Source organism: Dermochelys coriacea, chromosome 4 (genome assembly GCF_009764565.3).
Source record: "Dermochelys coriacea isolate rDerCor1 chromosome 4, rDerCor1.pri.v4, whole genome shotgun sequence".
NCBI classification, from domain to species: Eukaryota; Metazoa; Chordata; order Testudines; family Dermochelyidae; genus Dermochelys; species Dermochelys coriacea.
The window spans coordinates 27,106,014-27,118,672 of NC_050071.1; the positions used below are offsets into that span (position 1 = coordinate 27,106,014).

At 39.1% G+C, this 12,659-nt stretch overlaps 1 protein-coding gene across 1 annotated transcript in view; it reads right to left on the reverse strand.

Annotated features, from left to right (window-relative positions):
* Positions 1-9,858: 9,858 nt before the first annotated feature.
* The window catches only part of STPG2 (sperm tail PG-rich repeat containing 2), a 421,381-nt gene continuing 418,580 nt past the window's right edge, over positions 9,859-12,659 (reverse strand). The window contains exon 14 of the mRNA XM_043513260.1: positions 9,859-10,129. Coding sequence (XP_043369195.1) covers positions 10,113-10,129 — 17 coding nt within the window. The 3' untranslated portion in view covers positions 9,859-10,112. The remainder of the gene's footprint in view (positions 10,130-12,659) is intronic.

Sequence of the window (12,659 nt, forward strand, 5' to 3'; positions counted from 1 at the left end):
TTTGTAACGTTGCACTCTAACATCCATTTTCACTTAATTAAACTCATTATAGCAGCACTTTGCTACATAACTGGAGCAAAAACCAAAATGGTATAACTGAAAATCCCATACTTGTGTTCAAAATAAAGCAAATAATGGAAAATAAGCAATACTGATCTTGCTATTATGTTATTATTTTAATGGTGCTCCCTGAATAAAAGCCTGGAGAAAACTAGAGTTATAAAGAGATTTACTTACTCATAGCTGGAATTCTTTGAGAGTGTTGCCTCTGTACATGCAAGACATGGCATGGCCCCTCAGAGTTCTGGAAACTTCTGGAAAACGGTGCCCATGGAGGCCTCTAGAGAATCCAAGGAGAATTATCTATGCCTGTATGTAAAATCAGTTGTATTCAAACCAATAAACTATGGTTGCTTAGTAAATGTATTTAGTGCTGTACAATCAGGGTTTAATGACACCATTTGAGTTCAGGAGCTTTCCAAGGGCCCCTGGAATATTTTTAGTGTTCCCTGGTTATGCCCATTATCTGCAGGCATCTTTACCCTATTTCTCTGACAAATTATGGATAATGGAGCTGATTTTGAGAAGGGCCAAGCAGCTGTAGCTCCCACTGGAAGCCCTCAGAATTCACACACAGCTTGGTACACAAGACATAAGAATGCTATTGCCTTCTGTCTGCAGGTGTTAAGACCAGTAGGAGCATAATATAGACACTTCCATCTGAAACACAGTAAAATGCATAGAAATATGTATATATATATATACACACACACACACTGTACTGTGCTGTGACAAAAAAAGAAAAGGATACTAGACCTGGCCAATCTACTGACTTGTGAATCTGACAGGTAATTTGGGGATTAATAATAGTCATTTTTCAATTAGTGTAAGTATCCATTATGTAGACTTGGAGTTATCCAATTAGGTTACTGGCAGGAGGCGTACTAAAGCAGAGGTGACATGGATAAATGTGAGATGAATACACGTCAATTACAGCCTAAATTGAGACTAAATATACACTTACCAGTTCAACAGAGATGTGCATGAACTGTAAAACCTAGATCTGAACTCCCTTCAAGTTCAGGGCTGCTAGGATCCAGTGTATTGTTTCTGCCCCTAGAATTCAAACCCATCTAAAGCAACTCCTCCTTTCTCTCATATGGACTCTGCTAAGAAGTGCTGAAAATCATGCAGTGTCCAATCACGTTAACATTTTGCATTGCTAAGATGGTTTCTTGACTGACTTTCAAGTTATAGTATTTCTTTGGTCATCTTGACCACTCCATGTCAAGAATCGAGGCCACATACTAGATTTCCAGACCAAACAAAGATAAACAAACTTTCTCTCCTTCATTAGTGCTTCCAACACATACATAGAGCACCTGGAGCTGCTGCTTTTATCGCCACAATTTACACTGTGACATTTTGCTGAAGAAAAAACTCCCAAGAAGCAAAGGAGGTTAAGACGTGAGTGGGGGATTTTAAATTTTAATCCCCACTGAATCAAGATGCTTCTGAAATGAAATCAAAGGGAGCTCAGGCTCAAATAAACTAATCTTCAAACACAATTTCATGTGGAATAAAGAGTGACATAAATATTATTTTATTTTATATTTACTAACACAGTGGTTTGATGATGTTAGCATAAGACATTAAATGGGGGCAATTTCAAAGTGATGTGTGAAATGTACAGGCTCAAATCCTGTTATTTATAACAGGATTTCTGCATGTAACTCCGGTGTAGTGATTGAAAATTCTCCCTCCCCTCCTTTCTCCAGTTAATCATGAGGTCAGAGTTACACTGCAGCCTGTCAGTATTTAAATGAATACATTTTACATATCCTAGCTGCTCCCTTGCTCAGCAACAGCCTGTGCTATCTGCAGGCCAAAGATAAGTGCTCAGGGATTACTTTTAAAACAACCACCCAGCCTTTTTGTCAGAAACTCAGAACAAAAGCTAAAGAACTGTAATCCTCTCTTCTGTGGACTGGCCAAATATTAACAATGGAAGGTTCAGAAAGAGCCCTTGAAAGTCAGTACAAAGCTCAACCAACTTTACAGTCACTATGTTACAAGGTCAGGCTGGCTGTTCCATAAGACATCCTGATTTTTTATTTTTACTACTTTGGCCTTTTTGTATTGCTTCAGCCTAGAGCCTTCTACAAGAACTGGCAGAATAGCATCATTTATTTTCATTATTTTTTCCCAGCAAAACCAGCTTCAACTCTTAACTGCTGCCAAATGTGGATTTGATTCACTGTTGCTCTGCACGTTGTCTAATCCTTTACCCCAGCATAGGGTGGATGGAGAATGCTAACAGATCAGACTAGTAGTATATCACATCCACTTTGCACTGGTATAAAGGACTGCACAAGGTGCTGGGCAACAGAGAATAGGTCCGAGCATTTTCAGGTGCATCTTGCATATAGAATAAGAAATGGAAAAAGAACAGTCACTATGTAATTTAGTCCATACAGCCACCAGAATAGAGTGGTCCATACCATACTGTGGCCGGGATTTAAAAATCAGCCATTGTGCAGCAAGTGGCTAGAGAGCACCACTTCCCTTTTTTAAAGAAAGCAGCCTGAATTTAAAGAAGGCAGAAACCCTCTGACTCAGTTTTGTTTGCAAAGGAACCAATGAAGCTTTTCTGTCGCCCTGGGTGAAGACTTAAATTGGTGCTAAGAAACAGAGATAGATTTGGCCATCAAAACCTCAAGCATGGGCAAAAAAGTTGTTGAATGTTGTTCAAGTGATCAGAGAGCCTTCCCATGGCCATGCTTAACACGGGACTGAGTCAAACATCCATACCCCTGAGCAGCACAGTTAAGCCAACCTCATCCCCAGTGTAGACAGTGCTTGGTTGATGGCTACCAGTACTGACAGGAGAACCCTGCATGTCAGTGTAGGAAGTGTCTACACTCAAGCGCTACAGTGGGGAGCTATGCCGCTGCAGCATTTCAAGTGTGGACAAGCCCATAGTCACTGATGGATTTTATGTCTTGTTTACTGCTGCTCTGACCTGTTTGACCCTGTACGTCACTTCTTAGAGCCCTAGTCACAGAGAACAGCACAGGCGTTTGCGGCAAGGACTAGAAATTAAGGGTGAAAAATGTTTTTATCTTTAAATTTTAGACCTTTAAAACTCATAAGTTAGATCCCAATTCAAACATTAATTATTCTTTATTATTATTATTATTATTATTTTGATTGGAGAATGAAAGGAAACAAAGCTCTGAACTAAAACTACCTGAAATTTGGGAAGCAAAAACAGAAACTCTGCAGCAGTTATAACTTACAGGGGTAGGCACAGAGTTCTAATCAGAACCATTCCACCCCACCTATTTTCTTGCAGCAAACATTGAAATGCAGCCTTAGAGGGGTGAGAGGATGGTATCCAGCCAGTGCACAGAATACTGCACCACCAGTGTGGAGAACCTTTGGATCTTTAATGACCAGACAGGATGTATCTACTTAAAAATGTCATTCAAAAGACAAACACCCATTGATGCAGCTGATAGTTCTTGTTAGGAGTAGAACCACAGGATCCAATTATCACAAGACAGAGCCTCAGTTGTTCTTGAAAATATATCTGTATGAACAATGCTGGGTTTGTGTGTTTGCCCACTGTAAACACATAGGTATAAAATGTGGTTTCCCTGAACTAAGTGTGCAGGTGAGAGGGAAGGCACAGGGAGACTCCACAGTCCTGCACTGAACCTGTATAGAAGACAGCCAGACTTACCATCCAAGCAAATGCTAGGCTGTTAAGCTGCCCAGTTCACTTTTTGGTGCTTCTTGCCCCAAAGAGGTCATGGCTGCAGTAGTGGCAAAGGACCAGTCCACCCTGCTTGCCTAGTGGAGTTAGGAAGCTGGAGCTGTAGGCAACTGCTTCAAGGACATGAGGAAAAGAAATTCTTTAATTGCCTACACACCAATGCTAGGAGCCTGGGTTACAAACAAGAGGAATTAGAATTGCTCATTTATGAGCATAAATTTTATTTAGTTGGTATTACTGAAACCTGGTGGGATGATCCCCATGATTGAAATGTTAAAATCAATGATTATAACCTATTCAGGAAGGATCAACCAGGCAAAAGAGAAGGGGGAGTGGTACTCTCTTTAAAAAAAATAGAATTGACTGTTAGTGAGTGACTGATGCCTTCAGAGGAAAATTATCTTGAATATCTATGGATCAATGTCCAAACAAATAAAGCAAAAGATGAGGTATTGGTTGGGGTCTGCTACAGATCACCAGATCATAGTAGGGAACAGGATGACTGGCTCCTTACACAGCTATCTATAATGTGTAGGGAAAAAATGTGTGAGATCATGTGGGACTTCAATCTGAGTGACATATGCTGGAGGTTTCATGCTGCCAGTACTAAAACAAAATGTCCTTGGAATTTCTAAATATTACAGATGACAATTTCCTAATGCAAAAAGTGTTACAGCCAACATGGAGGAATTCTATATTAGACCTTGTCTTGACAGATAAAGAGGAACTGATTACAGAACTAAAAATTAACGGTAACTTAGTTACAAGTGATCAAATATTCAAATTTGTAATATGCAAACAGAATACATTCCAGAATATATACTTGGTGCTTTAAAAGGGCCAACTTTACAAAGTTGAAAACAATTATGAGACATATCAGCTGGGAGAAAGAATTGAATCAGAAAAATGAAAATGATAACCAGGAAATGTTTAAGAACACTTTACTAAATGCCCAAAAAGCCACAATCAAGGGAAAAGACTGTATTGGTTTTAAAATGCTCCTGGTTTAGAGAGGGATTGAAGGCAGCTATAAAAAATAAATAATTTAAAGAAAGGAGAAGTTGATAGTAATGAATATAAATCAGAAGCTAGGAACTGTAGAAAATTGATAAGGAAAGCAAAGTGACAAAAAGAGAAACCTATGGGCCAGCAGTGTTAAAGAGTTATTTTAAGTATATTAGAAACAAAAAGAAGCCTAACAATGGCACTGATCCATGACTAGATTCAAATGGTAGAATTATCAATAATAATGCACACAAAAAATGGTCAATATATATTTCTGGTCAATAAATATTTCTATTCTGTATCAGGTGGATGTTAAACAGCAGCTACTAAAGGTAGATATTTTTAAATCAGGAGGTGTGAATAACTTTTATCCAAGAGTTTTAAAAGAGCTGGCTGAGGAGCTCACTGGACTATTAATTTTCATTCAGTCTTAGAACAATGGGAAGTTCCAGAAGACTGGACAAAAGCAAATGTTGTGCCAATAATTAAAAAACAGTAAACACTATGACCTGGGTAATTATCACCTGTCAGTCTGACACTGATCCTGGGCAAAACAGTGGAACAGCTGATATGGGACTCAATTAAAGAATTAAAGGAGGGTAATATAATTAATGCCAATAAACATGGATTTATGGGAAATGGATCCTGTCAAACTAACTTGATATAATATCTCTTTCTGATGAGATTACAAGTTTAGTTGATACAGTTAATAGTCTTGACATAATATAATTAGACATCTGTAAGGCATTTCACTTGGTACCACATGATATTTTGATTAAAAAACTAGAAAGATATAAAATTAACATGCCACATATTAAATGGATTAAAATGCATGCAGGGTAGTTGTAGCCATGTTGGTCCCTGGATATTAGAAGATGAAGCAGCTCTGTGCTCTAAAGCTTGTCTCTCTTATCAGCAGAAGTTGGTCCAATGAAAGATATTACCTCACCCACTTTGTCTCTCTAATATCCTGGGATCAACACAGCTACAACAACAGTGCATATTGCTATTTGATTGCTGTTCAGTGGCCTTGCTGAAATGATTTGGTGATGTCTATCCAGTTGACAAGAATCCATAGCACAAGATCCACCAATACAATTGACTCTACCTTTGGCAGCCTCATGACAGAACCCATGGGCTGAATGGTCCAGGAACCTGAGCTAATAACCCCCTCATCCCACAGAGATATTTTCTTGAGGTCATTTTCAGGTCAATTTTTTTGAGGTCAGTTTCAAGCTGGCATTTTCAGATCCACAGATTTGCCCAAAATGTTTTGATACATAAGTTTAGAAACCCACAGACACATTCCCTTGCTCATTTACAAAAGTCACAAGTGATTGTCTCTCTCAGTTGTGGCAACAAAGGTCCAAGGATCAGACAAAAATAACCCATATTTAAAAGTGAATTTGAAAGTGAACAACCTAACAGCAGCAGTTTAAAACAAATTTTTACAGTATTAAACATCTCAGTAGCATTTCTTGACACATTTGGGCCTGATTTTTAAACCTTGCTTCTGTTTGTGAGAATACAATTTTGCACCCAATCAACTGAAAGCACAAATGCTAACATTTAGATCTCTAAACTGAATTGCAGGCAGAATGGAATAGTCAGATACCCAAATGTTAGCATTTATATCCACAAAAATGAAGGCCCATTGAAAATCCATAGCAACATTTACACCTATATACCTTATAAATTAACTAAACCCAATCAACCAAGAACAAAACCCATTAAAGAAACTGAACATTAACATATGAAAACAACAATGAGGTAACAATGAGGCCAACACAACTCAAATCCAAGAGAATGCATAAGTGAAAATATATGATTAAATTATTTGAAAATCCTACATCAGAGGGAAAAATAGTACACTGGCAAGCATGGAGACAATTTGGCTGCATTTGCCATGCACATGTGGAATGCCTCAGGGCATCACACCCGTGTACTCTATGTCTGCTTTCCTCCCAACAGGCAGACAGACACACACACACATTTACACATTCCCCAGCAACCCTCGGGCTGCACAAGACAAATGTGGCTTCTGATGTGTAATTTCATGCACAAACAAATTTTTCAAGATATCCTTTGGAAATGTGTCTCTTTATGCATTGTCGCATTTTGAGCTCTCAAGAGAGGTGACTGTTCCACAGTCAAGAGGAGAATTATTGGCCATAGCTCATGCCTCATGGTGAAATACACCAGTAGTGCAAGTTGAGTGTTACCATTCTAGATTCATTTTGGGTATTTAAAAAGAAAAGTAGAAATAACTGAGATATTTAAGGTTTAAAGTTAGCTGCTAATTGTGCAGTACTTAATTTCCCCCAACATTTTATGTGATGAGACCAACACTTATTAAAATAAATGGAATGTTGGTACCATTCCATTTAGTGCCACTTAGCAATGTTACAATCTCTCTTATTATGGATTTTTTTTTTTACTACAACACTTCCCACTCACATGATCAGAAAGTTAGACTCCACTACTCATGTTAATGGCAGTTGCGGTCCCAAGAAACTTTTTTTATGGAAGAAATCTCTTGAATAATGTGTTCGGTATAATACATATAACAGGAGTTTTGTGTGCTCAGCATTTTTGAACATCAAGCCCAGGACATCTCAAGATGGACACGCAAAAAGTGAGTCACCCCCAAATTAGAAGTTACAATCAAACATTTTGGCTATAATATCTACGGCTAAAAGAAGGAGGTAGAAGGCAGTGCTTTACTGGATTTTGGTCATTTATCTCATATACATGGAGATCATCTTTATAAAGCTTTTCATGTTTGCTTTAGGGCCAGAGAAAGAAAACCTTTTTATTTCTTTAATGCTTCATTTTTAAAGTACAACTTTGAAAATATGTTTCCTTGACTGCAGATTTTTGTTTCCATTTTGAAACAAAATGGTTGTTGGCTGGTTGAATGCAGGTCATGAATCATGCTGCTCTGTGAATTTTGCACTGCTAATATTGCTGCGAATGAGTCTATAATAGGATGTAATCTAGTAGCTAGGCACTGTCTTTATTAAGTTATGATAAAAAGGAGTTCTCAATGGTTACCATGAATTTAAGGCACTTTATTGCTGAATATAGCAATGATATATTGCAGAATGCTTTTTAATTGGTTGTTAGCATCCAGTTACTAAGACCAGCAGTTTGCATCTAGATAGCACCCACATGAAATCAGTTTTAAGTCTGCACTCTATAGTACTAGTTAGAATTAAGGGGTGAACATGTTTTCCATTTTCAAGATCCCTTTAATTATCAGGATTTTCATTCCTTTTCTGGTTCTATCTGACTGTTACAGTGTCCATGTCAATAGCTACTGAGAGACCACTTAAATATCAGGTTTAAGCAATTACCAACCAGTTTATGGGTGTGTTTAATTTTGGGAGACTTTGGGTCTTTTTTCATGGTTAGTCTTTTTAATTTTTACTTCTAATTGTTCATCCATATGCTTTCAAAACCCCTAAGGAGGGGGTATCACAGACAACAGAGATGGAAAAGGCCTATTTTGTTACATTATCTAGGTCATTCCCTCAGTGTATTCCATGAAGTATATTCTCAAGTGCTTTCTCCAGATGCTATATATGGAAAAGAAAAATACGGCACAGGATGTGAGTTATTGTATGTCTTTTTTCCCACTAAATATTTAATGTCCTCGCTTCCTTGCTACTGCAATATAAATAACAATAATCGTTGTTTGAAATGGTAGTTTTTAGCATTCTCTGAATCAGGAATTGAAAATTTCTCACATCTGAGTTTTGGGACTTGCAACATTAACACTTCCAAAGGTGCCAATCAAACATTGCTAGACCCAAGGACCAATAGCACTTTAAAGGTCTAATATCTTGCAAATTGACAGAATTGGAAACAAATATTTGGTAGCTTTCGTAGGCTTTGCCAATGACATAATTGCAAGATTTTCCAACTCTGGAAATTTGTGAGATATATATCTTGAAACTATGTCATTCTAATTACCATAATACTTTTTGTTCTTACTTGAATTCCAAAATGATTCTAGCAGCCACTATCTTGAGAACTGCCAGAATGTAAATACTACATTTTAATGCCATCTAAAGCTTGGCTCCTCACTTTTAAATTGTACAAAGCACTAATAAGTTTAGTGAGACACAGGCTACTACAATTATGTCAGAACTGAAGTGGGGAAAAGTACAGGATGCTACTTGGAATGACATGATGTAAAGGTCTGCTATGTCATAATCTGCAAGGCTTATAAACCCTTTCATAAACCTGAATACATTTTTTCAGGAGCAATAAGCAATCAGTCCTCGATAACTGATAGGAAGGAATAACTAAGAACTAAGGAATAACTAAAAAATGAACAAAAGGTCCAGTCATGCCCCTTTGATCCATGCACAGAGGAGAGCTCCGTGTGTAGATCCATGCAGTGGCATGAGTAGGAATCATCTTCTTCTATACCACAATCCCCTCTATTCCTCCACCCACAGAGATCCAGGGACCTGCATGTGGACAGAGGGCAGGGCAGAATGAACATCTTTCCCCTTCTCAACCACGTAAGACATCCAATCTGGAGTAAAGCACACTGAGATTGAACAGCCCCCTCTGTGTCCAGAGGTAGCTGCTGAGACGAGAAACCTTGTCAGTACAAGACAATCCAGAGAAGAACAGGTGGGAGCTGAGAAGCAGCAAAGATACAGGGTCTCATGTAGAAGTCTCTGTATCTCATAGGGTTCTCTAAGATCTGTGCATATCTTAAGGGATCTGTGAGGTTCAGGGACCAGCCTCTCCACTTCTTATGTGGAAAGGAGGGGGCAAATCTTTCACCCATTTAAATATTCTGAGGAAAAACAGCCTTGAAGAGAGCCTCACTGATTTATCCTTCCCTCTTTCTATGTTTGTGGTGGGGGTTTCAGCCATGTTGGCTCAATCAGGCTGTAAATTAATTCATCCTGATGAGGACAGGCAACAAAAACTCAGCTATCACCTTTTTTTTGTTTCACATTGCCTAGCGTTTTGTAGATTGATGCCTTCTCTGGTGCCTGGCAAAGAAGAGACTGAGGAGAAAAAAAGCAAAAGGAAACAAATATTTCATCTCAGATTTTTATTTGCGGTTTTACTTTAAAAAGAGGACAGCTCTTCATGAGTTAAAAAACTGGAACAGATGTCTGGTAATAAGGAAAAAGTACAGAGGAGGGGGAAATTAAATAAGATCTCTTGCAAGAATAGCTTTAGTATCTCTGGAGGTTATAAGAGCAATCATGTTCCTTTGAGCAGCTGATGGAGGACATCATTAAAATGTAGGCACTCCTTTGGAAGAGAACTTTCAGCTTGATTCACTCATTAATAGACACTATTGCTGGATTGTGCCTGTGTGAAAAAGAAAAGAAGAAAAATCTGGTTCACTGAGTCTGACTCTCCTAAACCTTAACTAAAGGAATCCTTTCAAACATTCTCCAGCTTATTACAAACATAAAATTCTATTGGGTCAAGTTGCTTTAAGAGACACATCACACTACGCTAGGCAACTAATGAATCATCATAGCATGGGCTGTTTGGGGTATGCTATGTGGATATATGTCTTCTTCATTTGCAATGTCTAGTCATGGTTGACTATCCAGTCCAAAAATAGTGGAGTGTATAGGCTGCCCTTTAAAACTTAGCTGCCACACAATATGACTGTTGCATCATGTTCTATCTTGTAGGCATGCATGCGATAATGCCGTGTAGGAAGACTAGGGTAAACTGATCCATGGCGGTTTAGTTCACAAAGGGGATGATGAACCAAATCTTATGGTTTGGTTTGAAAACTTGGAAGTGCTTCAGGTTTGCTTGGAGGTTTGGTTCTGATTAACTTGAACTTTCAAGGTGTTAACCCTATGGGTAGCCCCCCTTCCTCTGATGTCTCTTCTAACAAGCCCCAGGACCTCATTTTCTTTCCTTAGGTATCTTCAGAGGGTGAGGGGACCCTGGGATTTGTTAGTGAGAGAAAACAAGAAACATCAGTTTGGGGGAAGGGAGGTTCACCAGCACGCCAGCTGTGCTAACTTCACCCCATGTTCAGTGAACATTTGTGGGCTGGTCACAGAAACAAAACTTTAATTTCTGTCTCAGTTTGAATCACTCTGACATTGGATGGAGATATTTTGCGCAGATCTCTCTATTAAGGAGAAGATAAGAGACAGTTTAGCATAGCCTGATTCTGACAGTGCAGCTACAAAAGGAAGGAAAATCTCAGTTTAACATTTGCTGTGTTAACTAAGTACCCAAAGGAAATATTTTGAAACCCTGTTTAAATGAAGGGAAGATGCTTACATGACATCTTCTCTATAATACGTCCAAACGTCATTGTTTAAAAGTACATCTGAAAGAATGCAGACCTATATAATCTTTCTTCCCCATGGGATTCTAATAGGGTAGAGGCCTGACATACCCTTAGAACAGTGGATCTCATACTTTTTTTCGTGGACCACTTGAAAATTGCTGAGGGTCTCGGTGTACTACTTAAGGATCTTTCCAAATGTTGTTTGTACTCTTAGCTAACTATTGTAAAGCACTTTGGATAAAAGTGCTATATAAAAAAACCAATAATATTTTACTTTTTTCGTTCTACAAATAAAAGCATACAACTCACCAGAAGCTGGAAATGAGCAACAGGGGATGGATCACTTGATGATCACCTGTTCTGTTCATTCCCTCTGGGGCACCTGGCACTGGCCACTGTCAGAAGACAGGATACTGGGCTAGATGGACCTTGGGTCTGACGCAGTAGGACCATTCTTATGTTCTTAAGTTAATTCATAGTTTAATATCAGTCGTCTTACCTTTCTAATGCGATGGATGTGCCCTCTCCTCCTGGCCGTGGCAGCCCCTGAGCAGGAGCTGGGAAGGAGGGGGTCTCTCCCTTTCTCCTCCACTGCAACAGCCCCTGAGCTGGGGGTGGGAAGGAGGGGGGGCTCTCCCCGCCACAGCAGCCACAGAGCTGAGGCTGGGAAGGAGGGCCGTCTCTCCCTGGCAGCCTCAGCCCTGGAGCTGGGGAAAGTCACCTCTTTCTCTGGCCGCCACAGCCCTGCACATCCCAAATTCCACCCCCTCCTCTCACCCCACTGCCTCCTCCCACCTACCTCCTATTCCCCCCTCAAGGCTACATCTCACTTTACATGTGCATCTTCTCCAGGGTCCAGGCACCTAATTAGTGGAGCCATCCCTGCGTGGCTCCACTAATTTGGTAGGTGGCCCTTCATTCTCTCGTGTGCAGCCACCCAGGGGTACACCTTAGAGGGAACTATCTGTGGACCACCTGAATGGAGCTCACGGACGACTGATGGTCCACAGACCACAGTTTGAGAACCTCTGCCTTAGACATTGTGCTTTTTAGTGAGATAACAAAATATTGGATAATTTGTTAACAATGGGGTAAGAAACAAAGTCATAATTCATTAACATATTGGAACATAAAATAAAAGTATATTAAATATAGAAAAATGCTGCTTTGTCTCATGTACTATCATGTGGTAGCGGTGGGTAAATGCTTACTTTTCAGTGGTGATCACTGTACATTTGCAGATATCTTTAAGTCAGATTTCTGAATTTTAACATTGTTTTATACTGAAGTTCACCTTTAATTTAGCAACTTGCCCGTCAGAGCTCAATTATTTCTGTCTGACTTTGCAATAAAGCCACAATCCTTTATTGAAAAGTGATCACATTAACAGAGTACAATCCAGTGTTAGTATTAGGAAAAGCCTGCCACCTACATTTCATTTATGTGTAGTTTCCACAGTCTTCGCTAAAGAAGTAAGGGAAATATTTATTTGGGAAGTAGAAAGCTAATAAATTTTCCTTTTCATGCCTGGCACAATTATAATTTGCTTTAACTATGAGTACAGTGTTCCACTGT